This window comes from Pipra filicauda, unplaced genomic scaffold, assembly GCF_003945595.2.
Source record: "Pipra filicauda isolate LSUMZ 115617 unplaced genomic scaffold, ASM394559v2 scaffold212_size3012638_pilon, whole genome shotgun sequence".
NCBI classification, from domain to species: Eukaryota; Metazoa; Chordata; class Aves; order Passeriformes; family Pipridae; genus Pipra; species Pipra filicauda.
In genome coordinates, this window is record NW_024104324.1 from 96,226 (window position 1) to 121,019 (window position 24,794).

General features: G+C 44.5%; 1 protein-coding gene across 4 annotated transcripts; it reads right to left on the reverse strand.

Moving 5' to 3' along the window:
* Window positions 1-10,934: 10,934 nt before the first annotated feature.
* Window positions 10,935-24,321, reverse strand: TRMT61A (tRNA methyltransferase 61A). 4 transcript variants are annotated; one of them, XM_027735520.2, is made up of 3 exons: window positions 24,291-24,321; window positions 21,211-21,570; window positions 10,935-11,306 (listed from the first exon to the last, which is right to left on the reverse strand). In XM_027735520.2, the coding sequence occupies exons 2-3, from the start codon at window positions 21,539-21,541 to the stop codon at window positions 11,032-11,034; spliced, it is 606 nt and encodes a 201-aa protein (XP_027591321.1). In that variant the 5' UTR covers window positions 21,542-21,570; window positions 24,291-24,321; the 3' UTR covers window positions 10,935-11,031. The 4 variants fall into 4 exon arrangements, with proteins under 4 accessions (XP_027591321.1, XP_027591318.1, XP_039237062.1 ...); XM_027735517.2 differs by lacking the exon at window positions 24,291-24,321 and adding an exon at window positions 24,145-24,262; XM_039381128.1 differs by lacking the exon at window positions 24,291-24,321 and adding an exon at window positions 24,067-24,090.
* Window positions 24,322-24,794: the final 473 nt, after the last annotated feature.

The following is a 24,794-nucleotide window of genomic DNA, read 5'->3' on the forward strand; positions in this document are numbered from 1 at the left end:
TCCCATTATCAGACTCAATTCTCTCCGGGGTGCCGTGTCGCCACCGGACTTGTTTTTCAAGGCCCAGGATGGTATTCCGGGCAGTGGCATGAGGCACGGGGTATGTCTCCAACCATCCAGTACTTCCTTCTACCATGGTCAGTACGTAGTGCTTGCCTTGGCGGGTTTTGGGGAGCGTGATGTAGTCAACTTGCCAGGCTTCCCCATACCTGTACTTTGACCACCGTCCACCATACCATAGAGGCTTCACCCGCTTGGCCTGCTTGATGGCAGCACACGTCTCGCAGTCATGGATGACCTGTGAGACAATGTCCTTGGTTAAGTCCACCCCTCGGTCACGAGCCCATCTGTAGGTTGCATCTCTCCCCTGGTGACCAGAGGCGTCATGGGCCCATCGAGCCAGAAATAATTCTCCTTTGTGCTGCCAATCCAGATCTACCTGAGAGACTTTAATCCTGGCAGCTCAGTCCGCCTGCTCGTTGTTACGATGCTCCTCATTAGCCCGTTTCTTGCCTACATGAGCGTCTACGTGACGGACCTTCACACTCAGCTTCTCTACCCGGCCAGCGCTGTCCTGCCACATCTCCGCCGCCCAGATGGGTTTCCCTTGGCGCTGCCAGTTGGCCTTTTTCCATCGCTCCAGCCATCCCCACAGAGCATTGGCCACCATCCATGAGTCAGTGTAGAGATAGAGTCTTGGCCACTTCTCTCGTTCAGCTATATCCAAAGCCAACTGAACGGCTTTAAGCTCTGCAAACTGACTTGACCCACCTTGTCCTTCGGTCGCTTCTGCAACTCGCCGTGTGGGACTCCATACAGCTGCCTTCCATTTTCGGTTTGTCCCTACAATGCGGCAGGAGCCATCCGTGAAGAGCACATATCGCCTTTCGTCTGCTGGTAGCTTGTCATATGGTGGGGCCTCCTCAGCCCGTGTCACCTTCTCCTCCTCTTCTTCAGAGGATAGTCCGAAACTCTCACCTTCGGGCCAATTGGTGATAATTTCCAGAATCCCAGGGCGATTAGGGTTCCCTATCCGGGTTAGCTGCGTGATCAGAGCGATCCACTTACTCCACGTGGCATCGGTGGCGTGATGTGTGGAAGGAACTCTTCCCTTGAACATCCAGCCCAGCACTGGTAGTCGGGGTGCCAGGAGGAGCTGCGCTTCGGTGCCGCTTACTTCTGAGGCAGCTCGAACTCCTTCATAGGCAGCCAGGATCTCTTTCTCAGTTGGTGTATAGCTGGCTTCAGATCCTTTGTATCCCCGACTCCAGAATCCCAGCGGTCGTCCTCGGGTCTCCCCAGGCACTTTCTGCCAGAGGCTCCAAGAAGGGCCATTCTCCCCGGCTGCGGTGTAGAGCACGTTCTTCACATCCTGTCCTGTCCTTACTGGCCCAAGGGCTACCGCATGGGCAATCTCCTGTTTAATTTGTTCAAAGGCTTGTTGTTGTTCGGGGCCCCACTGGAAATCATTTTTCTTCCGTGTCACAAGGTAGAGAGGGCTTACAATCTGACTATACTCGGGGATATGCATCCTCCAAAAGCCCACAGCGCCTAGGAAAGCCTGTGTTTCCTTCTTGCTGGTTGGTGGGGACATGGCTGCTATTTTGTTAATCACCTCCATGGGAATTAGGCGGCGTCCATCTTGCCACTTCACTCCTAGGAACTGAATTTCCTGCGCAGGTCCCTTGACCTTACTCCGTTTAATGGCAAAACCGGCTCTTAGGAGAATCTGGATTATCTTCTCTCCTTTCTCGAAGACTTCGCCTGCCGTGTTCCCCCATACAATGATGTCGTCAATGTACTGTAGGTGCTCTGGAGCCTCGCCCTTTTCCAGTGCAGTCTGGATCAGCCCATGGCAAATGCTGGGACTGTGTTTCCACCCCTGAGGCAGTCGATTCCAGGTGTACTGCACACCTCTCCAAGTGAAAGCAAATTGTGGCCTGCACTCAGCTGCCAAAGGAATGGAGAAAAAGGCATTGGCAATGTCAATGGTGGCATACCACTTGGCTTCCTTGGACTCCAGCTCGTACTGGAGCTCCAGCATGTCCGGCACAGCAGCACTCAGGGGTGGTGTGACTTCATTGAGTCCACGGTAATCCACCGTCAGCCTCCACTCCCCACTGGACTTACGCACTGGCCATATAGGGCTATTAAAGGGTGAGTGAGTCTTGCTGACCACCCCCTGGGTCTCCAGTTCACGGATCATCTTATGTATAGGGGTCACAGAGTCTCGGTTGGTGCGGTATTGCCGACGGTGCACTGTTGCTGTGGCTATTGGTACCAATTGTTCTTCAACCTTCAGCAGTCCCACAGCAGAGGGGTCCTCTGAGAGACCAGGCAAGGTGTTCAACTGTCTAATTTCCTCCGTCTCCACAGCAGCTATGCCAAAAGCCCAACGAAGTCCTTTTGAGTCTTTGAAATACCCACTCCTCAGGTAATCTATGCCAAGGATGCACGGGGCCTCTGGGCCAGTCACGATGGGGTGTCTGTGCCATTCCTTCCCAGTCAGGCTCACTTCAGCTTCCAGTACAGTCAGCTGTTGGGATCCCCCTGTCACCCCAGACATGGAGATGGATTCTGCCCCTACGTATCTTGATGGCATTAAAGTACATTGTGCGCCGGTGTCCACTAAGGCCTTATACCTTTGTGGCTCTGATGTGCCAGGCCACCGAATCCACACTGTCCAATAGACTCGATTGTCCCTCTCCTCTACCTGGCTAGAGGCAGGGCACCCCTAGTCCTGGTCATGGTACTCATTGTGCTCTTCTTGTGGGTATGACCTGGAGGTCCCTTCAAGAGGATCAGACGTATCATCATTCCTGTACCGTCTGGAGTCTTGCCCACGAGAGACTGGAGCAGCGTTTACCCTTGAAGAGTTCCTTGTGGTACTTGTTCCTCTTTTCAGTTCACGTACCCGGGCTGCTAAGGAAGGGGTGGGTTTCCCATCCCACTTCCTCATATCTTCTCCGTGCTCACGGAGGTAAAACCATAGATCGCCACGTGGAGTGTACCTTCTCTCCTTAGCTGGGGGACGCTGGCTCCTAATAGCAGAGACTCTTGTTTGTCCTGGTGAGATATGGAAGATCCCTTCCTTAATTTCCTCTCTTAGCTTCTGGTGTCCCTCTTCAATTTTCTCTTCCAGGCTTCGGACGTGTTCAGCCAGTTTGGTTTCCACAGATGAGACGTGGGCTCGTAATGGGGCGGTGACAGTGTCTTCATACATCCTGAGTTTACTAACCAATGCTCCCACCTTGTCCTCTCCCTCCCTCCATTGCAGCGTTGCTAAGTAGCGGGAATACATTTCTGGCCCGAGTCGTGCAAACTTTAGCCACATCTGGGAGGTGCACTGTACGCCATCTGGACTTTTAGGGAATCTTTCATCCTCTGAAAAGATTATCTCCAGTACAGCTAACTCCCTTAAGCACCGGATACCTTGTTCCATCGTGTTCCACTGTCCTTGCTGTACGTGGAGGTCCTCCTTGCAAAGGTATCTTTCCCTCACACTGCACAACAGTCGCCGCCAGAGGCTGAGAGTTTCCTGCCTCCTTCCAATCCCCTGATCAATAACTACATCTCGAGACAGGGACCCCAGCTGTCTGGCTTCACTCCCATCTAGGATTGTATCGTTAGCTGCGGCATCCCAGATTCGGAGCAGCCAGGTCAGAATGGACTCGTTCGCCTGTCGTGTGAACTCTCTCCGGAGCTCGCGTAGCTCACCCAGGGATAGGGACCGAGTGATTATTTCTGGCTCTGTCTCCTCCAGTGGATGTGAAGGTCCTGCCTCTTCATCATCATTTGCTATACGGACTGATTTAGTCTTTGATTTCCTTTTCTGGACAGGGGCGACTGCTATTGGTTTTGGTTGTTCTTCTGGCTCCTCGATGGTTTGTGTGGACACGGTGCCGGTTGGTTTATTTCTTTCTCCCTCTGACTCAGCTGTGGTTTGGGTGGACGTGGTGCCTGCGGATTTGGTCCTTCTCTCCTCCCCCTGACAGTGCTGTACCATGTCAAGTAGTGTCCGGTAGGCAGTGGCCAGGGCCCAGCAGGTTGCTGTGAGCTGGCCATCTCTGGAGTTGCCAGAGCATTTTTCCTTCACCAGTCTTATCATGCTAACAGGATCCTGCAGTTGTTCAGGGGTGAATTTCCAGATCATTGGAGGAGAAAACTTCTCCAAATACTGGCTGATGTCCTCCCACTTCCCGTGCCACTCAGCATTATCTGCTCCCAGGGCAGGTGTCCAGACAACCTCCCTAGAAGGCCCTGTTCTGACCCTAAACATGGTGTACACAGTACAGAGCAGACAGAGCAACACTAACAATAACATTATACTGTCCTTAACATCAAAAGGGAACTCAATATTTTCAAAAACTGTTGTAGCAGGTCTGAAGGGGAAGAAGGAGGTGAGAGGCTGGAAACAACCATCCCCCCCTGTTCCCCCAAAGGGCTGGGTACGATTTTTAATGAAGCCCAGAGGTAGCAACCCAAACCAGGACAGGCAAACAGGACTGAATACACATTTACAATGAAACTCATTGCTTCTGATGTTAGAATGACATAAACATAATATACTAATAAAGCAATTTGGATCCCTCTCCCTGGTCTTAAAGAGAGCATCAAAACAGGCAAATAATGCCCCATCTGTGGAAATATGAACAGACTCAAATACAACATCCATGTGAATGCATCAAACAACATGGTGATCAGGGAGTTTCTATATCCAAATAGACAAATGCTTAAAGTGAAATTGTGATTCTGACTTCTCTCTCTCTGCCCCACGTTGGGCGGCCAAAAAATGTGCTGGTTTAAGAGTTAACCAGCAGGGGAAATGAACTCAACTCAAAGGAGAGATTATAAGTCAGAATAACAATTTACTAAAATAATACAGAAAGTACAATCATACAAACAAACAATTGGTCATAACCCACAAAACCCAAATGTATAACCCAGTACCCTGGGGCATGAACAACGTGGTGTTCCTTGGGCCCCGCTTGAGTCCAAAGTAAAGGGAGAGGGGAAGAACCTGCTGGTGGGAGAGCTGTTGCAGTCTAGTCAAAAGTGGTGATTGCAGTGAGATGCTGGGGGGAGAGCTGTTGCAGTCTGGTCAAAGTGGTGATTGGAGTCCAGTATAGGGTGGTGATCCAAGTCTGTTTGAGAGCGATGAGCCGCAGTCCTTCTCTGGATCCCACAGAGTGGTTAAAAATGTTCCAAGACTCCAAGATTATATATCCTGCAGTTCAGGCAGGAATGCTCAGCACTTCCCTCAGGGCGGGGAGTTCCACAAAGGGTGTGAGGACAGGAGCATCCTCCTATCTCACAGGCCTCTTAACACCTAGTTTATAGCCTGAGGAGTCAGGCTCTATGGGCAGATGGTGTAAATGGTTCATTGATAACAGTTTCTGGGAAATGGCATGGAAGGCTATAGAATACACAGTTTTGGGTTACACCCATACCCTGATGAACTGGTCTCAGTTGTCCTAACTAGGACATTAAGGGAAGGGGCAAATTAAAGAGAAGATTTTAATCCACATAGCACTGTACATTTTAACAGATAGGATCTAGTTGGTAATTGAAGGACACACCATTGCACTCTACAAGAGGCCAGTGCCTCAGAAATTGCTTCTTCTTCAAGGACAGTTTCCAGAATATTCCTGTGCAACTCCAACAAACAATTTTGTTTCTGGTTTGTCTGAGCAAGGACTAACACCTCTACCAGTTCTATTGAGCTAATAACTGCACTTGGTTTCAAGAATGGAAAATCTCAGTGCTACCCAATTAACAAGATCTCCAGTGCATGCTTATGATACAGAAAACGTGTCCCAGCAATCTGCTCTTCTGTAGGTTATATGTCACACACGCTGTAGTTTTTTCATTATTCCTATATTATTCAGGAGATGCAAAAAGAACACATGTAGTACAGCACCATTAAGTTTCAGGGAAAAGGGACAGTAATTTTAGAAATGATTCTGTGATGTAAAGAATACAACACAGCATTTTTACCTCTGGTAAAAGAACACAGCTCTGGGTTTTGAGACTTGGCTGCACTGTCATATTTGGAAGATTACATTACAAAGATCTCAAGGAAGAAAAAAAATCACACAGGCATTATCACTGTGTAGGGGCGAGGCAGGAGAGTCACCGAGCAGCATCACTGTGGCATTTACTCTGTGCTAGTAGGACACTAAAAATATTGCCTCTGTAAAAGGGGACAGAATGTCCTTTAAGTGCGTGTGCTCGTGGGCGATTTGATGTAGCTTCCCTGACAAGTGAAATTAGAGGATTTGGCTGCTGAAAGAAATTAAAGGATATTTCTTGATTCAGAAAAGAGAATTTTCTCCAAATCACTTGCCAGCTCATTAATAGGAGCTTGATGTGATTTTTCTGCAAATGTGACCTTAACCTCTGCATTTGTAGGTGCTTCATCCAAAAGGAATTTATTCCTGCTCATTATTATGGGCTGGGAAAAGTATGCCACAAGGAAATTTAAAAATCAGTTGGCTCCAAATTGGGAAAGAAAACCTAACAACTTTCTTTAAGTATACTTTAATCCCAAACTACTTCTAACAAACCGTGTAAAAGCCAGTAGCTTTGGCTGGTTTTCCACAGTGTAGATTTTGATGCAGGAATCCTTCTGCTTAACTCTCTACATGTGAGAGAGTCACTTGTACGTCAGGCCAGGCCCACTGTGTGCACCTGACCTACCAATCCCTGACAGACCCAAGCCAGGGTGATGCTCTCACATGAGATACAACAACCGGGGCTGGCTCAGCAAACAGCCAGTGCTTGGAAAACAGAGGAAGCTGTTTTGTGGGTTAGCACCAGGTCCTGGATCCTAGTGGTGCAGCTTTGCACTAGACCAGACGGCCTCTCAATGTTGAGTGAGAGTACATGCTGCAATTAAAGTCAGTTTGTGGATCTTTAATCTCCCCTTTAGTTAATTCTCCTTGAAATCAAAGCAGGTGCTACACAAGCAAAGGCTGGTGCTGGTATTTTAGCAGGCATTTATTGCTTCATCCATTTGTTCCAAAATAATATCCTGGGGACACGAGAAGTGGTGATACCAACCAGTGCACCACTTGCACGGGTGGAGGATGACAGCATGCCGGACTGTCAGGCTCCTCTTCCTGCCCCAACACATTCCCTGTGTGTTCCTGAGGTAGCCTGACCCCAAACAACATCAGCCTTGATGTCACTGCCCCCTTCTCAGTGTGATTCATCCTGGGGTACTCCCTACTCAGACACCACAGGTGTGAGAGTTATGGCCATGGATTTCAGCTGCTCCTCAAAGCCACACCTGGGTGGTTTAAAAATGGGACCACGAATAACCTCTGGTGCTCAAGAAAAATAGCCAGTGAGACTTTCTATATGGACATGGTACTCTCTGAAATCCCAGGGGAGGAAGGAGGCAAGCCCAAATGAAAATTGAAACTAGCTAAACTAGGCAATGCCTTACCTGCACCACAGGTGACTGGGAGGATGAGATATTATTTATGCTCTTATACAGCCTCTGTAATAACCAAACCTGGCAGGTTAGGACAACAATCAATGGCTATGCCAAGGGAGAAAAATGCAAACTAGACCTGTCCCCTGTGTACAAGAGAAACAAATAAAGGACTTTGGAAATTAAAACCAGCTGTACTACAGAGTACTGCTGAAGGGCTTCTGTCATGGCAGGAAATGCAGAGGCCAAACACAGAGATGTTCAAAGGGAACTTTACCTGCAGAGTTTTGGGGGGGGAGGGAGAACTGACAGTAGCATGTTGCCTGATTCAGGTGGTATCTCAAGGATCATAATTTGACAAACTCGTAATTTAGAGACTTTATGATACTCAAGAGGGAACAGAAAGTCTGAATTTAAGAGTAAAATCTTCAAAGAAAGAAAGGCAATAAAAGAGGGGTGATTTTAATAATTTTGTGACTCAGACTGTTAAACACCACCAGGGACCAACTTAAAATGCAAGAGGCCAATCCAATCTAATATATGGCTGTATTTTTCCATCTCCCTACCTGAAAATTTAAAATCTGTATGAAAAGTATTGTACCAGTGAGTTTCTCCCTGATTTTCCACAGCCTGGGAAGAAATAGACAGTATTTATGAGGGTAGAGTAGGTGGGTGCAGAATTATATTCAAAGCACTACAGTATTCAGCTGTGAGATGACTGTGAGTCAAAAGTTTCAGGGCATTTAAGAACTATAGAATATTGAGGGTATTTTTGTTATCTCACAGTTTTCTCATTTTCTTAATTTTTAAAAATTTAGCCTGAAGGGGTTAACAGCAACTTTGTAAAAACCATCAAGGTCAGATACTGGGAACAGCAGCTACGATTACAGAAAAGCATTAATCAGCAGATGCTGCAAAAGAAAAACAGTGCAGGTCTGGAAATGAAAGCAGGTTCTGCAGTGCAGCAGTGCCTGAGAGGTATTACAAGCAGCATTTCTGCTGGAAGTATGACTGGTGAAATCACCACAAAAGGATGCAGCTGAGATGCAAACCTGAACGTTGGCAGAGTGCATCACCAGAGAACAAGAACCTTCTAGTCACAAACCTACTGTGCCATTTTTTATTCTTTCAGCTCTTCAGAGGTTGGCACTGCTTTAAATGGGAGGCCAAGCTGCTGTAAGTAGTGTATTTACAGCATACTGCAAGGCATGGTGAGTGATAAATGTACTCTGTAAAGAGGATCATTAACACTCAGCCTACTAAGAGCTGCAACTACTCAGGACCTTGAGCTTAAGTAGGAGAGAAAATACTGATGTGATAAGGTTTTGTTAAGGTTAAGAACTCTCTCTTACATACTGTCTCAGCTGAACTCTATCATGGGTATTGTGGTTTTAAAGACTAGCTAATGCTATATATTGAATTTGCTTAGCTGTGCTTTCATTCAAAATATCTTAAGACTTTAGGTACTAAATTACCACTGTCTGGCAGTACAGCTGTGATATTTGCATGGCACATCACAACAAAACCCACAGTGTGAACGGTTCAAATGTGACCCTGTCCAGATCTGAGAGAGAGAGAGAGGGCGTGGTCAGAAAAGAGTGGCAGGACTCATTTTCTCCAGTGATGCTTTATCACTGCACTAACCCTCGGGTTGAGTAACAGCAGTATGTGCACAGACTGTTCTTACTGCAGAAGAGCTTTAACTATTTGAAAACAAACAAAGGAGCACTATAAAATTATCTGCCTGTGGTAGGGAAAAGGAAGCAGTTACAGATAACCTGTTATATTTTAGATTTTGCAGCAGTAAAAAGATCACAAAACTGCCTGCATGATTTGGAATAAAACAGAAAAGTGTGTAAGTCTGCACATATTACTACTGCAATCAATTATATTTTATATGGAAAATAAAAACAGCTTTTGTTTCTATGGAAAATAAAAAAAAATGCCCCAAGTCAGTCAGGTACTATGAAGCCCAAAAGATGAGCCTTAGACTACTACCAGATCTCAGACACAGGTGGCTGTTTGCAGCAAAAACTGCAGCAAGGATCAGCAACTTCGCCTTTGGAGTGGTTCATAAAGTGCATGACGACACTTCACAAACACAAAATGTGGGATTTTGAAGTATTATTTATGTTGCCTAAGCAGATGTAACCACTTAGCATAGCACAGAAAAGTACAGCCAGATGGCATGGCCAGTTTGGGACTATAATACCTTTTCTAGGATTTTAAAGGCTGTAGTAATACAAAGATTCAAAACTTGGAACTGTTCAAGCAGCCCTGCTTAGTATTCCAAGCATGCACCACTTAAATAATTCAAATTGGTCTGCGCAATGCAGCGCCTTCTAAGCTGGCAAGTCAGCTGAGTGTTGTGCTCACTAGATTAGATAATTTGAGCATGGGAAGGGCATCGTACAGTGCAGTGATTTTTTTTTTTTCCCCAGGACATACTGGAAAGCAGCTACAAATTGAGCTGTAACCACTGCAGGTACAGAGTGCTAACAAGTCTTACTCTACCTTTAACGAAAGTGTGTATTACACTGGGATCAGAAAGCTTTCTAGAAAATTTTCTGTAGTAACTGAGGTAGCCTAACAGTGAGGTTGGTCCTGACTCAGCAAGGTAGTGCACGTTCAGTGACCTTTAAGATAAAGCTTAAATCTTGTGATTTCAAGAAGACTTAGCAATTAATTTGAAGTCAGGCCCATGATTACATATTTTAACAAAGAACTGGGCCTTGGCACACAATCTACTTTTACTAAATTCATGTCTCAGCATGGGCACTGTTCAGCACTCCATGCTCTCTTGATTAGAAAAGTCACTTTTGTAGGTGGAAGTAATTTGGCACAAGTTAGTTCAGACTCACACTAGTATAACGTTAAGTAGGGGAAAACTTATTCCAGGATAAAAGAATTATTTATTCACTGAAGGTTATTTTTCAATAGGGAAAAGATTCATAATAAGGTGATGAAATCGGTGCAAAACCTCAACAGCAGTTCTCACTTGCTGTCACCACCCCAGAATAACTGGCATAAGCTAGAACAGCCTTTATGTTCCATTCCCACTGCATCCAACGGCAAACTTCTCACTCGCTCCAACCGCAAAGATTTAGGGCAGAAACTGGCAAGCATATTTAAGTGTAACCACATTTTTTTTAACATTACCAATGGGGTGCTCTGTTAAATAGGCACAAATCTGCAATGATTGATGTGAACTGAGGCTGAACACCTTTTATACAAACACCTTTCCACTGAATTGCCCAAGAAATTTGCTTTCAGCATTTATTGTTACTTCTGCTTCCCACACACCTCAGATCTAGCAAAATGCACTTGACAAAGGTTCAAAGGGTTTTTTTATGAACTGCCCATGCTAATTGTGGCAGCTCGCACAGGCCTGTAGGAAAAAAATTGTTCTTCTGCTTTCAAATCTTCCACTGTAAATTGAAGATGCCTTTTGAAGGTTTTTCAGCCTTAGAAACGCCTAGAGACTTTGACATTTGAGAGCAGTGATCACACAATGGAAGGGAGCAGATCTAGCGCATGGCTCAAAGGCAGGGGTGTGTGTGTGCACGGTGCTTCCTGAACAAAAAGAGATAAATTCAGTTACCTTCAGTTTTTAACGCTGACTTTGCATGTCCTATGGCTTCCCATGGAGATGGAATATCTAGGAACACCGCGTCTGCAATGTTTGAGACGCCAAACCCATTTCTGCAGACATCCTGGTTGGTCACGGTGACCAGGTGATCCACCCCGTGCTCCCGAAACTCCTCCCGCGCCTTCTCGGCCCTTTGCTGGTGGAATTCCACCGTGTACAGGTGTCCTGTGGGAGCCACTGTCCGAATGAGAGCATGGGAGAGGGATCCACTGCCTGTACCTAGAAAAGACAAACAACTCATGAAACGCCTTTTGTCAATGCCAAACATCAGACCACAAGTCTTCTCCATTAGTCCTCCTGCTTGGAACACTTATTCAAAACCCAAATGAACAGAAACCAGTGGCTCAGATATTGAAAGAGAACAGTTCTTCCTTCACAAGGAGAGAGGGACTAAGAGGCCTAGGAAACAGTCTTTAGGGTCCTCAAAGCATTGCATCTGGCAAACTCAGGACCTGTCCTATCTCCCTGGAGTAAAAAATTAATGCCAAGGGTCAGCTATAGCTTTAAGAACTTCCTCACGCCCCAAGAGAGCGTGAAGAAGTAAATGCAATGGGAAAAATTCAGGGAAATTAACTGGAGAGTTTTTTTTTTCAAAGCACCAGGCTCTTCTAGGGTGAAAAGAGATTAGGGCAAATTTTAACGGATTTTCAAAATCTTACACTTCATTAAACAAAGAAAAGATTTTGGCAAGAGTCCGTGCTTGAAAAGCCTTTTAATATCCATGCAAACAAATGGCCTATAGGATATAGAGTTTGCTTTGCCCAGACCTCTTAAGAGACATCCTCAACTCGCACTGAAATTATCCAAAACTAAGGCCTGCTGGCTCCTTGCAGCCACGCTGACCGAACACCTGCTTTCATGTGTCACTTACACACGTACACACCTACACAATCTTAACTTACTGTAATGAGATCCATCACAAACTTGAAACTGTAGGTAACTGCATTTACCACGTACAAACAGGGACTAACAAGGCATAGATTTTTCCTTGTTTTGGTTTGATAATTTAGGAAACTTATTTTAAATGATCCATTGGAGTATTAAACAGATGAGTGACTAATAACAAACATTTTCACTGAAGAAAACACCCATATACCAATTCCCATTGCAAATTACTCACTCAAGTGGCATTTAGGAGAGCAACCCCCCAAATTCAAAACACCACAACCAACCCAATTCAAAAACCCTCAGCAAATTATCTGTGTTTATTGATTCATAATTCTGCGCTTGGAACACATTTCTCCTGTAGAAAGAAGATCTATTTCTAGCCATTTTCAATGACTGTTCAGGCTAAATTTCAACCTGAAGCAAGTTCTTTCAACTAACATAAATCTTAAAACACTTATAAGGGATGGAATCTGACGTACAGCAGCTCAGAAAGGAAATTAATTAAGGGGCACAGGGGCTGGTCCAGCTGCTTAATTGGAGCAGTGCTTTCCATAATCATACAGGAAGTCCAAGTTCACTGACAGATCCAAGGTTCTTGCCCTCTAGTCACACAAGGGGAGAAACACTGTCGTGGCAGTGTATTGAATCCGACAGCTCTGAAAGGGGAGACCTTCAGACTGTAAACAGAGCTCAGGGCCCAAGTTTGCCACCGGATCAACCAACGGCACCGCGGAATCGGCTCTGCTCCTCTGCTTCCCTCTGGGAGGGCTCTGACCCCAGTGGGCAGACTGGCACCCCCACCCCCAGCTTTAGCACAGCAGATTAGAGGGGGAGGAAGGACCTACACATTTTTGCACTGGCTTCAGAGAGGTCCAAGGGAAGAGAGAAACTGTGACACATGCATTTAATAAAGTGAAAATCCAGGCATTTGTGCCAGTATTGAAATAATGCAAACAAAAAGCAAAACACACTTAAATGTGCTCACATCAAAAACTATCTAGTTAGGGCACTTGTGGGTTCTTAAATGTCAACATAAACTTTTCCCTGGTCAAAAGGAGCACAGCAGCCATGTGGCTGAGAAAACTCAAAGATATAAGTGCATAAAAAAACAGCATTCCATTGACTTTTTTTTTAAATGACAAAAGCAGGGAACTGTTGTTCATAGAGTGCTAAAGGCTGAAATTCTGCCTTTACATTTAATGACATAAGGGAGGATTACACAACCGAGAACTATTGTAAAATGAGGGAATTTAATTATTTTACCTCTCAAATGGGTAATGCTGCACACTTTCTCCATCTCTCTCTGCTAATCTAGAGGAGTGAACAGAAGGCCTGTCAGCACAGCTGGGCTGTAAGCAGAAGAGAGAGGCAGCTTGTGCATGTATCCAGTTTCCTTATTCATATTCTTTTACATTTTTAATCACTTTCCTTTTAAATCTGCTCTTAAAAACACCACAGAAGATATGGTTTGTGTACTTCATAGGAAAACCCATTAAGATTTTTTGTCTTCTTTTCTGATACTCTTTTTTTATTTACAAACTCCAAGCCAAACCTTGAACTAAACCCAGGACTGCCTGGAAGTCACTACTTGCAGGTGTATTACAGTAGAGTTTTTGTTAAAAAAGGTTGCCAGGAATTATTTATTGTTGACTGGCTACTGCAAACATGAGAACAATACATATGTATCACATTTTAACATATCAAATTCTATCACATTAACATAGTTAATGAGAGTATTTCTGACGATGCTGCCTGCCTTCTCTGTAACAACACCCTCAAAACTGCTGAAAACAAAGAATAAGATGGTGAAGAATTACACACCATTGTCGAATCTCTTCTTGAAGACATGACAGATTCTGAATCCAGATCTGTGAAATTATTATGACCCTCTACTCTCATGTGCCTGATAGTTCTGCACACTTGATGTGATCCATTAATAACATGAGAGTCTGGCTTAAGTCCAGACTCACCACATGCCCCTAAGGCCCAATCAGTACTGTCTACAGAGGTCAGGGGTTCAACCCTATGTTTCTGTGATGTTGTAGAAGGGGAAATGAATGTTTATGTTCACCTTCTTCCCTGCAAATCTGCAATGTTCCACATTTCTGTCCTCCCATCACCTTCTCAATTAATTTTCAATTTCTGTTTGTGCTTATTTTGAAATCACTACTAAAAAAAGCAGTATTCAGCAAAATAACTCAAAGAGTCTTAGGCACCAGTTTTCACTAAGTTCTAGGTCAGTACCAGTTTCCTTGAGAAATGAAAGTATTCTAGCATGAAAGTATTCTAGTCAGGACAGCAGCAAGGAGTACTACTGAAGCCATGTACTAGAATGCTACCAAACCAGAGATATCATAGCTGAATTGCCTGTATACAAATAAAGCAAAAAACTGAATGTCAAAAATTAGTATTTTACATCAGAAGAGGCAAGATAAGAAGTGGAAGAACTTCAACAGATTTTCATTCGCATACAGGTGCAGTGAAATGCCTATGTTCCTCATTTGACCTAGAAGAAGAATGTAAGACAGCTAGAACAATAGAGTTTATAACTTTTACACCAGGATGCTCCCTTTCTGATAGCCCGCACTATAAATAGCCTTGAAGACTGTTTGCTCTCTACCACAGGACAATGCCCATCTAACTACTGCATATTAATCATGAATGGATTCTACAGAAGAAAGGTAAAACAACGACAAAACAAAGACATTCTTAGCAGCTGCTGCTTTAGAGCTCACTTAGGTGAGCACTTGTGTCATTGCTAATTTTCACTTGGAAAACGTGATGCTTTTTCACACTGACTACTTTGTGATCTCAAACATCTTAGTCAAAGAGCAGACATCTGCATTGCAGGCATTAATGAGACACCGCAGGGTCCCCAATATGCCACACTCCAAGCTCAAGATCTGAGGAGGTGGCACTGTGCAAGGGATCAGTGTGCAGACTTGGAATGTGGTCCATCTCAGTTCAAAGGCAGGAATTAAAATCCTCTGTTAAACGCATATGGGTTAGGTGGCTTACAACCCTGCACACTGATGTAGCCCTTCTTGGGCTCAAGCACATGCCCTTCTCCTTCTCCAACACATTTAAGCTCAGAGGAGTGTTTCTGCCCTCTCCCAAGACAAGGAAAACACTGCAGTTTTAGAAGGATTTCAATCCTAGCAAGTGGACACTTAGATGAAACACTCTAGCTCAGCACCCAGTGATACTTCCGATTGCAGACAATAAACTATTGACCAGGAAAACACCTTGATCCTGGCCCTGACCTCCAACAGATCTGTTCTTCTCACTCTCCGCTTATTTAAGTAATGGCTTTTCCACAGAGAAGCCTCCACACAGCTCAGCCACCTGGAGACAATGTCCATGTTAAGATCATTTCTCACCTTCTCAAAGTTGCAGTGGACAACACCTGAGCTGTTCAAACACAACACATGCCATCTCAGCACAGAATACCGTCAAGAGAAACACGGGTGTCACCACAGCATCGAGCACAGTGCTTGACTGATATGGAATACAGAGCACTTTTTCACACTATTTTCTGTTGTCTGCTTTTCTTATTGCAAAGGGATATTTGTCTAATCTCCTGGAATCCCATCCATGCCATAAACATAAGTGACCTGATTCTATGTTCCACTACCTTTCCTCTTTGCAGCTATCGCTTGGCTTGTCTTCCCTAGCAATTTCTCATCAGGGGATCTTCTTTTTAAAAAAGGAACTACAAATCGTCATTTAAGATCCATAGATGTTTACAGTGCCTAAGCAAAATCATTTTGGAATAAAGCTGAATAAGCTCCTAAGTGCATATATAGGTTCATATTGCTTGGAAACACGAAAAGAGAAAAGTATACAGTGTGTTATTTAATTCTGGGTCTCTACAATATCTAGTAACATTTTAATAGAACTAAAGCTTCTGATGCAAAATTTGGCTACCAAAGATATTCTGAAAGGAGTAAATACAACAAAACAATGACAGTGTTGCTGTGTTTGTCTCCTAGCTACGCCACTTAGACCTAGCAAATTGTAAGATGGGTCATGAGTCAGCCATGAGAACGGAAGGAGCCTCAAACCAAGGGAAAATTAATCTTTAGACAGAGCTAACAACTCCACAACTAAAATCTGTCAAGAAACACTGAACAGAGGAAGACTGCTCACTGTACATGACAAGTTTATGTAACCAGAAAATCATTAATGACTTTTAATGAATATATGAAGAGATATTAAGCATCAGATGGAAATTAACCCAAAGATCCTACTGTGAAGATAGTCAGGGGCACAAATCATGGTGCCAGAGGTTGAACACAGCAAGAGCAGGGACAGAGAGGAAGAGGATGAGAGGGAGGGAGAGAATTTCAAGGAGATGAACTGGTGGTTGAAAGAGAAAACAGCAAATTAAAAAGTTCCCTTACAGTCAAGGAGTTCTCTTTACAGAAGATTAGCTTGCTCTCCTGCCTACCTGTTGTGGACACCATGCTGAAGCAGGAATTTTAGGCAGCAGGCTGGAGGTCAGAGAGGGCCACTGCTCACTGACCAAACTGAGAAGTTAAGAGAAGGATAGTATGGAAGCTTGGAGGCTGGCACTGCCTACAAAAGGATTTAAGAACTAATATTTCCTCAGAGATTCAAGAGTCTTCTACAGAATGGATATAATATGGTTAAGTTCAGAGATGCAGGAGAAGTGAGCTTGGTGGTCAGGTGAAATTACAAGATGAAAGTGAGCCCAGAAAGTCTGGAAACAAATGCTTTACAGTATTGACAGCATTCCACATCAGCTGCATGACAGCCACAAGTCTGAATACATTGCAGTGATGCCTCACGTGATCACTTCTGGTTCATAGAATCATCACAGAATCACAGAATGGTTTGGGTTGAAAGACATCTTAAAGATTCTCTAGTTCCAACACACCTGCCATAGGCAGGTCACCTTCCACTAGACCGGGATGCTCAAAACCCCACCCAACCTGGGCTTCGACACTTCCAGGGATGGGGCATCCACAGCTTCTCTGGGCGGCCTGTGCTGGTGCCTCACCACCCTCACAGTAAAGAGTTTCTTCCTAATATCCAATCTAAAGCTGCCCTCTGTCAGCTTAAAGCCCATTACCCCTTGTCCTATCACTCCATGCCCTTGTAAAATTCCCTCTCCAGCTCTCTTGTAGCCCTTTTGGGTACTGGCAGGTGCTATAAGGTCTCCCTGGAGCCTTCTCTTCCCCAGGCTGAGCAGTCTGCCTTCACAGGAGAGGTGCTCCAGCCCTCTGAGCATCTTCATGGCCTCCTCTGGACTTGCTCCAACAGGTCCACGTCCTCCTTACGGTCCTTCCGTTGAGGGCCCCAGAACTGGACCAGTTCAGTGCTTTGGTGTGGCAAGAGAATACTGTGCTCTGTGACATTTGTGTTGATGAGGCCATTCTAATTCTTCAAGAGGTGCTATACAAGGATGAGGTTTTCTAATTCTCTCACTCTAACCTGAACAGCTGCTAAGAGGCAGATAAGGGAGACATTATGAAACACAGACATTAATTAGTATGAGCACATTCTAGAATCAAATACTTCCAAGCTTTGGTCTATACATTACACTAAAGACAGAGCTGCAAACAATTTACATATACCTATGGCACAAAAATTGTAAAGACGTGAGCAGGATTTGTCAAAAAGTCTGTAAGCACTTCAGAAGAGTCATAAGCAGACAGATGACTTGCTGGGACTCCACAATAAACTATTAATGATTTATTAAGTGTCCATGAATCATTAAGTCGTCACTAATTTTTTATGAGTGTACTCTTAACAAAATCTATACCCTGGCTGTGAGTTTGAAAATTTCATAATTGTTTTTGAGAGGCTCTAGTGTAAGGCTGGGCAGCAGCTCTCATTACCCCTTTACTTAGAAACCATGAGGACCCAGAACACTGTTCTCAGCCTTCAGAAATTCAGCCCATGAGCTCAGAAACCCATTGCTGTGTGGCAATGAATAGGGTTTAGCAATTTTTAATTTGGGATTTAGCTGAAGGGAAACAAAAAAATCCAATTAACATTTTTGCTCATGTGAGTCTGATTTTGCTGAATGCTGAAGGATCACTGGGATGGTGCTTAAAGTACTTTTAACTAAATTACATTTTGTCTAAATACTATGCTCCATCAAAGCCAAAATATTTCTGAGATTTATCAGATTAAATGAGGTTTCACAGTGCTGCACTGTGTAATTCTGAGGGTAACCCTGAGCAATTCTGAGGGTTAGGACAGACATTTGTTTAGGTCTCACCAGGGAGACAGGACAGTAAAAAAGCCTCCATCTGTGGAGACTAGAAAGAAAAACACACATTTGTTTGGAAAAAATATCTGAAAGGTTTCATATTGGTTCCAACGTAGTATAAAAAGAAATGTAACCCCCTCAAAATCTATTGACAAATGGAGTTGTTATATTACAGGCAGCCTTACCTGGGAAGCTGACATCTAGGCTAGTTTTGGAGAGTGACACAAAAAAGAAACATTCAGCTTATTCCTTTATCTAGACAGTTGCTGCACATGCAGTGAGCACAAACTGGATCAGAGTTACCTGACAAGAATAAACTTTCACACTATCAGGCCACTTACAGCAGGTATTTAAGCAGCTCTCTTGAGTATCCTTTAATTCTGGGAAGATCAGGCTGCTAAAAACTGTATCCAAGCAGGGAATTCCTCAGACCAGAAAGCAATGCTTTCAATAGATCTTAGCTCCAACATTAGTGCTAACACTTTTAAAATCTTAACATACCTTTATAAATTAGAAATTAGCAGAAGACAGGAAAAGGATCATATTCCTACACCCCCGTAATGAAACATCAGGCAGATGCAGAGTTCCCTGACTGAGTATGCCTGGATCATTTTAATTATGCATGTACTGCTGACAAGCTTGCTCTTTATGTGTTTATTAAAGATTATTAAAAATAGTAAAAACTGTATTAATACGTTTGTATCTTTTATGACAAACACGACTAATCAATTTAAACCATATAATTCAAGTGATATAAAATTAAGCCTTCTGGTTATTCTACTCCATTTTTATAATCACATACAAAAGATCATTTATACTCATATTCACAGCATTACAACACGACACAGAGGGCATTTCATCTTACTTTTTCGATCCTTTCTTCACACAGTTGTGGAGACTAATCCACAGTTCTGCTTTGCTTACACTGTGTAAATGCAGGGCACAATTCCACAGTCCAATCAGCAAGACAAGAGGAAAGGAGCCTGGGCTCTTTACAGAGCCTTCTTTGCCAGTACATACAGCAACTGTGTGTTTAAGTTCAACTTCAAATAATAAAAAAGACATACCTCCATGCTAATTAATGCTCAAAACACATCTATAACCAACAGCAGCAGGAAGCAGACTCAAGTGTCATTGCTAGACCAGACTTCCTGTCTTGTTTCTACTCATGGCCACTGGGCTGGTTCTGTGTAGCACACACGAGGTTAACTGAGAACTAATGATTTTGGACCACTGAATACCATCTAATTTGGGATGGCACCAAAGTAGATTACATCACCACGCTGGAGGCTCTAGTTGTCAATGCCTGTAAAATTTGTAATTCAGAGCAAATCTGCAGTAAGATCTCTTGCTTCAAGGTTAACCAGACAGATTTCATGCAGTACTTCTTTTCTTTGTGAACAGTGAGCCTTTCAAGCAAGACAAGCACAACTTCAGCAGTAAAACTGTTCACTTTTCCTGGACAGCTTAAGTTGCAATACATTGATAGCACAGGCATTAAAAGAAACCTGGGGGCAGCTTCCCATTAGCAAAAAGAATTGTTTGTGTCTATGATTTTTGACTTGTAACATTTTTTGAAATCATCAAATGTTTCCATTTCTTAGCTCTCTAGATAAACAAGTAATCTGACATTTTCATTCTCTCTAGGCACCTCTGACATTACTGAAAACATTTTAAGTGCTGCTCTATACATTTGACTATTCCAAGGGAGCAGGAACATGGAACAATTCACATCTCCCCCTCCCCCAACTAATTTGTTGTGGGCTTTTTCCCATCCTGCCTAAACATAGCAGGGAGGGAAAGAGGTGAAGAGCTCCCTGATGAAGCTACTCCCCATGACAAACCTAAAAATGCCCGATTGTTCTACAAACCAAATTACAAACTCAAAGGACCCAACCATTTTCACAGTATCAGAGGCTTCTGCACATGGCTTTGCCTGTTTCCAGTGCTGCTGTACAGCAACCAGCTCAGTGTACTGGTTCTTAACGGGTACAACTGGATGCAGAGATAAGTGGTCCTTATGCCTGAAAAGTTGCCCAAAATTATGTTTGAGTGGGAACAGGAAACGTTAAATGCAGGAAAGTACAGTGCATCACAGTCCTGTCATGCTGATCCTTTGCCATATCTACGCTTGAAAGGGAAGTGTATGAAACTGCTTCATAAAAACACTCAAAGGAAACAGCCAGAAAAAACAAGGACAAACTGCCTCATTTCATATTTTTTCAAACTACAGAAATGCACTCAAATCAAGCAAGCTTTATACTGCCTGCAGTAATAAAGTTACGAAGACATTATTATAAACTCTGTGTAATCAGGAAAATATTTATGTAAAATTTCACTCCTTACTTCCAAATTAAGCAAAATCACGAAAGCTGTAATAAATTAAACCAAGTTTTGAAACAAAACAAATCCCTGTGAAGAACATATCATCCATTGTATTATATCAGTGATTTTGCATGTAGTTGTGGTGCTACAAGTAGATCACACCTGGGAAGAGAAAAACGAAATATATGTACTTACATGGTATCACTTTATATAAACACTGCCACTTTATTTCCCTTATTAGTTCAACACCCTATCATCAGAATCTCTTCCACGAGGCCATCTCAACTATATTTTCTGAAACTGCAAATTCAAAGCTCAACTTTTGATTCAAATAATGTATTTAAAAACATTTTAAAGTACTTAACAACAGTTTTAGAAAAGGGAAGTGAAAACGTGTCCATACTTGTTCTAAACAGATGAATTAATCAAACACATACTCAGAGGTATATCCATACACAAGGCCAGCTTACTGAGGTAGCATCAGTTGTTGAAGAAACAGCAGCTGGTAACACGTGCACATGAAATAAAATTATTCAATGTGTAGGCTCGGAAAATTGTATCACAGTGGGAAAAAGCTCACCTTTCAGCAAAATATAAAGAAAAGCCAGTTTTTTCATGGAAGTGTTGGTGTTAGTTCTTAATAAAGGATTTCAACATAGTAATTATTACCTGATTCACATACTATGGAGCCTGGCTTCAGTTCTAACATCATGGTGATTATAGAGATGTCAGTGGAATACAGAATCTGTGTCCTGTGAGGGAGATTCATGGTCCACAGTTCTGGAGTTGGATGAAGAATGAACACCCATCCTCCCTTACTGCAGGTCACTTTGGAGCCATACTTCTTGCCTATGAGGTCTGTGGAATGCCTGATGACCCCGTACTTAGTCTGTGTTACAGTGCCATGCTGGACTTTCACAGGAAACATGGATTCGTGGCCCAAGAACACAATAGCTGTGTCACCATCCTTTATGGTATCTCCATATTCAATAAAACTCATTGTGACAGTTGTTGGTTGATGACTGACACCTAGAAAAGATTAAATAGGTCAGGAGAGTTTCGCAGGATCTGAAAGTACAGACATAAACCCAAATAATTTTATTTTCCCCAATACAGAACAAAACCACACTGTGCAAATAAGACGTGTGGAAGAGGAACTCCAGGAGGTTCAGAGACCCACCCCTCCCCCCCGCTGCACTCTTGATCCAATTAAAATCAATGGAAAAACCTACAGATTTGAATATAACCAGTATTTTTCCTGGTTTATAGTACATTTTAAAGAAAAATCGGGAAATACATTGTAATTTCTCAGCCTGCTCCAAAATGCTACTGAGAAACTTGTACAATTAGTGCAATTAGTACCAATTTCAGTACTTTGTCCAATTCCAGTTCATGAGCACTCAGAGCATGTTATTAAGCAGTAACTTTTATTCCCATTTTCTTGCTTATTTCTTGGTGATTTACAACGTAAAGACATACTACTACTTGCCTTGACATAAATCACTAGTTATTAAGGCCACTAACTAAAGTTTACTTGACAGTTCTCCAACTGGAGGTTTAGAGATTGGATAAACGCAGTATCTGCATTAATTTATGCATAAATTTTACTAACTACATGGGAAAAAAGAATACTGTGGTCTTTAATTTGCCATTGGGGGTACAAAGTAATTGTCTGGGAAGCAATCTGGGCTGCAGCTAAATGTAAACAACCATTTGCAAACTAATGCAAACAGTTTTATCACTTCAGCCCCATGGTCTTGGAGCTGTTTAGAGAATTACAATTAACTTTTGTTGGCTTTGAGTAGACAATCTAGAAATCAGAAGGCAACTTACAATGAAACCTGGCATTGCCTTTCAGATAAGGCAGCTAAATATCTAAGCTGCAGGTTGATCAGTTTGTGGAATGAATTTTTTAAGGAAGCAATGGTGATCCCAAAGTAAGAAATTAAAGCCTTTGACAGAAGGCTTTGAAAGTCAAATTTCCGCTACTTCTTCCGCAACATAACCAAAAGCAGCATAACTTTTAGTTTCAGAGTAATGATTTGGTTTCAGCACTTTTGTATTGAATGTGTAGCAGCTTGGTCCTGCTTCATCGTTTTAATTAAAAACTTTCAGTTCTAGAACTGTAGTCTGGTTTTGTTGACCAGAACTCCACGTGGCTCAGTTTGCTGCTAAGCAGCTACATTTATAATTTCAGTCGCTGACGCTGATAAACAGATGTGCTTGTGGGCAAAACTTCCAAAGCTCATGACACGATTATTGCGTAAGGTGTTCAGATGCCAAAGCAGAACAGGCCTGTCTGGACATATGGTGAAATAGTAAGAATGAATTCAGAAGTGTATACATACAGGATGTTGTGGGATAGCACAAACGCTGTGTTTTATAGCTTGCATCTTCTGATTACATTCATGTCTTAATCGCTCATAAATGATACCTATAGTTCTCTTTGGAGATACTATTAACGCAGTGCAGTTTTCAGCTCTCAGAACAGTGCCATTTGAAAGGATCTCCACTGTAGTCCATTTCTTTCACAGTATTTACTGCAACTACACCCATTTGCAAAAACAACATTCCTGCAGCATGTCTGCAGGGACACAGAGAGATCTCCCTTTGATCACACAAACTGGCTCCCAGTTTCTTTGCCTTCCTTTGAGCCACTACACTTAACACAGCTAATTGTCACAGCAGTGAATCACAGAATCATCAAGGTTGGAAGAGACCTTCAAGACCATCAAGTCCAGAAAGTCCAGTCCATGTCAGTGCACACTGACATCCCAAGTGACTCATCTCTCAGGCTCAGACCTCTAACTGGCACATTATATTCATCCACTTGGGGTAAAATTGGTGTCTGTGACAAGTTTTGGAAAATTCTTTGCCTCCCCTCCCCCTACTGCAAGGAACAGAGTTGAGCTACAAACACTTGAAATATTTTCCATTCCCTCCCAGTGCAGAGGCTCCTGCACTGTGCTACACTTCTCCTCTGGGCAGCACGCAGGGGATTGGAGGAGTATCGCTGCTGCCACAGGGTGCTGCCAAGTGGGGGGCAATGGCAGTGTGGGGGGGAATGGCAATGGGGGAATGGGAGCAGGGGCATGGCAGTGGTGGGAATGGCAGTGGCAAGGAGGTGAGGCAGGGCCTCCTGCCGCGGGATCAGGACTTTTCTGCGGCCTTGCCATGGCTGCAGCGACCTAAACCCAACGACCCAGGCGATCCCTCGCAGCCTCACAAATTAAACCACTGACATAACTCTGTGCTCCCTTCAACCACAGCCCAGGTATTCCTCTCCCTCCCCTGACCAGCTGCCACAAGAACCTGGCAGGCTGCCTCTTCCCCCTGCTGCAGCCTGGCAGCTTGGCATGGGGGTAGGGGAAGCTCCCGAAGAGGAGGAGGAGGCAAGCACAGCCCTCTCTCCCCTCCGGGCTGGTGAATCGCTCTCTGCCCGCGCTCCGACAGGTGATCCCGGTGCCAGAGCCCCCCTCAGCCCCCTCCCGCGCCCCGGCAGCGCATCAGCCCGTCCCAGCGGACCCGGGAACCTCACGGCTGTTCCGGGCCCGAAGGATTTAACGCGGTATTTGCTGCGGGAGGGGGGTGAGAAGCACGGACTGGGCAGGGAAGGGGTCAGAGGCGGGATTAGCCTGCGGCAGAGCACCGTTAACCCGTGACGGCTCCGCGGGGGGCGGGACCGCCCTCGCCCCACCGCCCGTGTCCCCCAGGCAGCCGCCGGCTGTCCCCGCATCCCGAGCCGTTACCTCCCCAGGCCCGGCCCGGCCCGGCCCGGCTCGGCTCTCCTCACACGCGGAGCCCGCCCAGCGCCTCCTTCCGCCCCGGTCGCAGGCTGCTGACGCTCCCGCCGCCTCCGCCCCCGCCAGCCCTGCCTGGAGCCGGGGAGTCGCCGCCGCCAGTGCCCGGTGCGGTCAGACCCTGTTCTCGCCGCCCGTTCCCCTCAGCCCGCCATCCCCTCAGTCCCATCGAGGCGCCTGTCCCCCTCAGCCCCACTGAGTCGCCCGCTCCCCTCATCCCGCCATCCCCTCAGTCCCATCGAGGCGCCTGTACCTCTCAGCCCCCTTGAGCCGCCTGTCCCCCTCAGCCCACCATGCCCACAGTGCTATCGAGGCGCCCGTCCCCCTCAGCCCACCATGCCCACAGTCCCATCGAGGTGCCCGTCCCCCTCAGCGCTCCTTGCTGGGACCCTGAGGAGGGGGGGCAGCCACTGACTGCCCTCAGCAGCCCCCCAGGCACCTCTCGATGAGCTG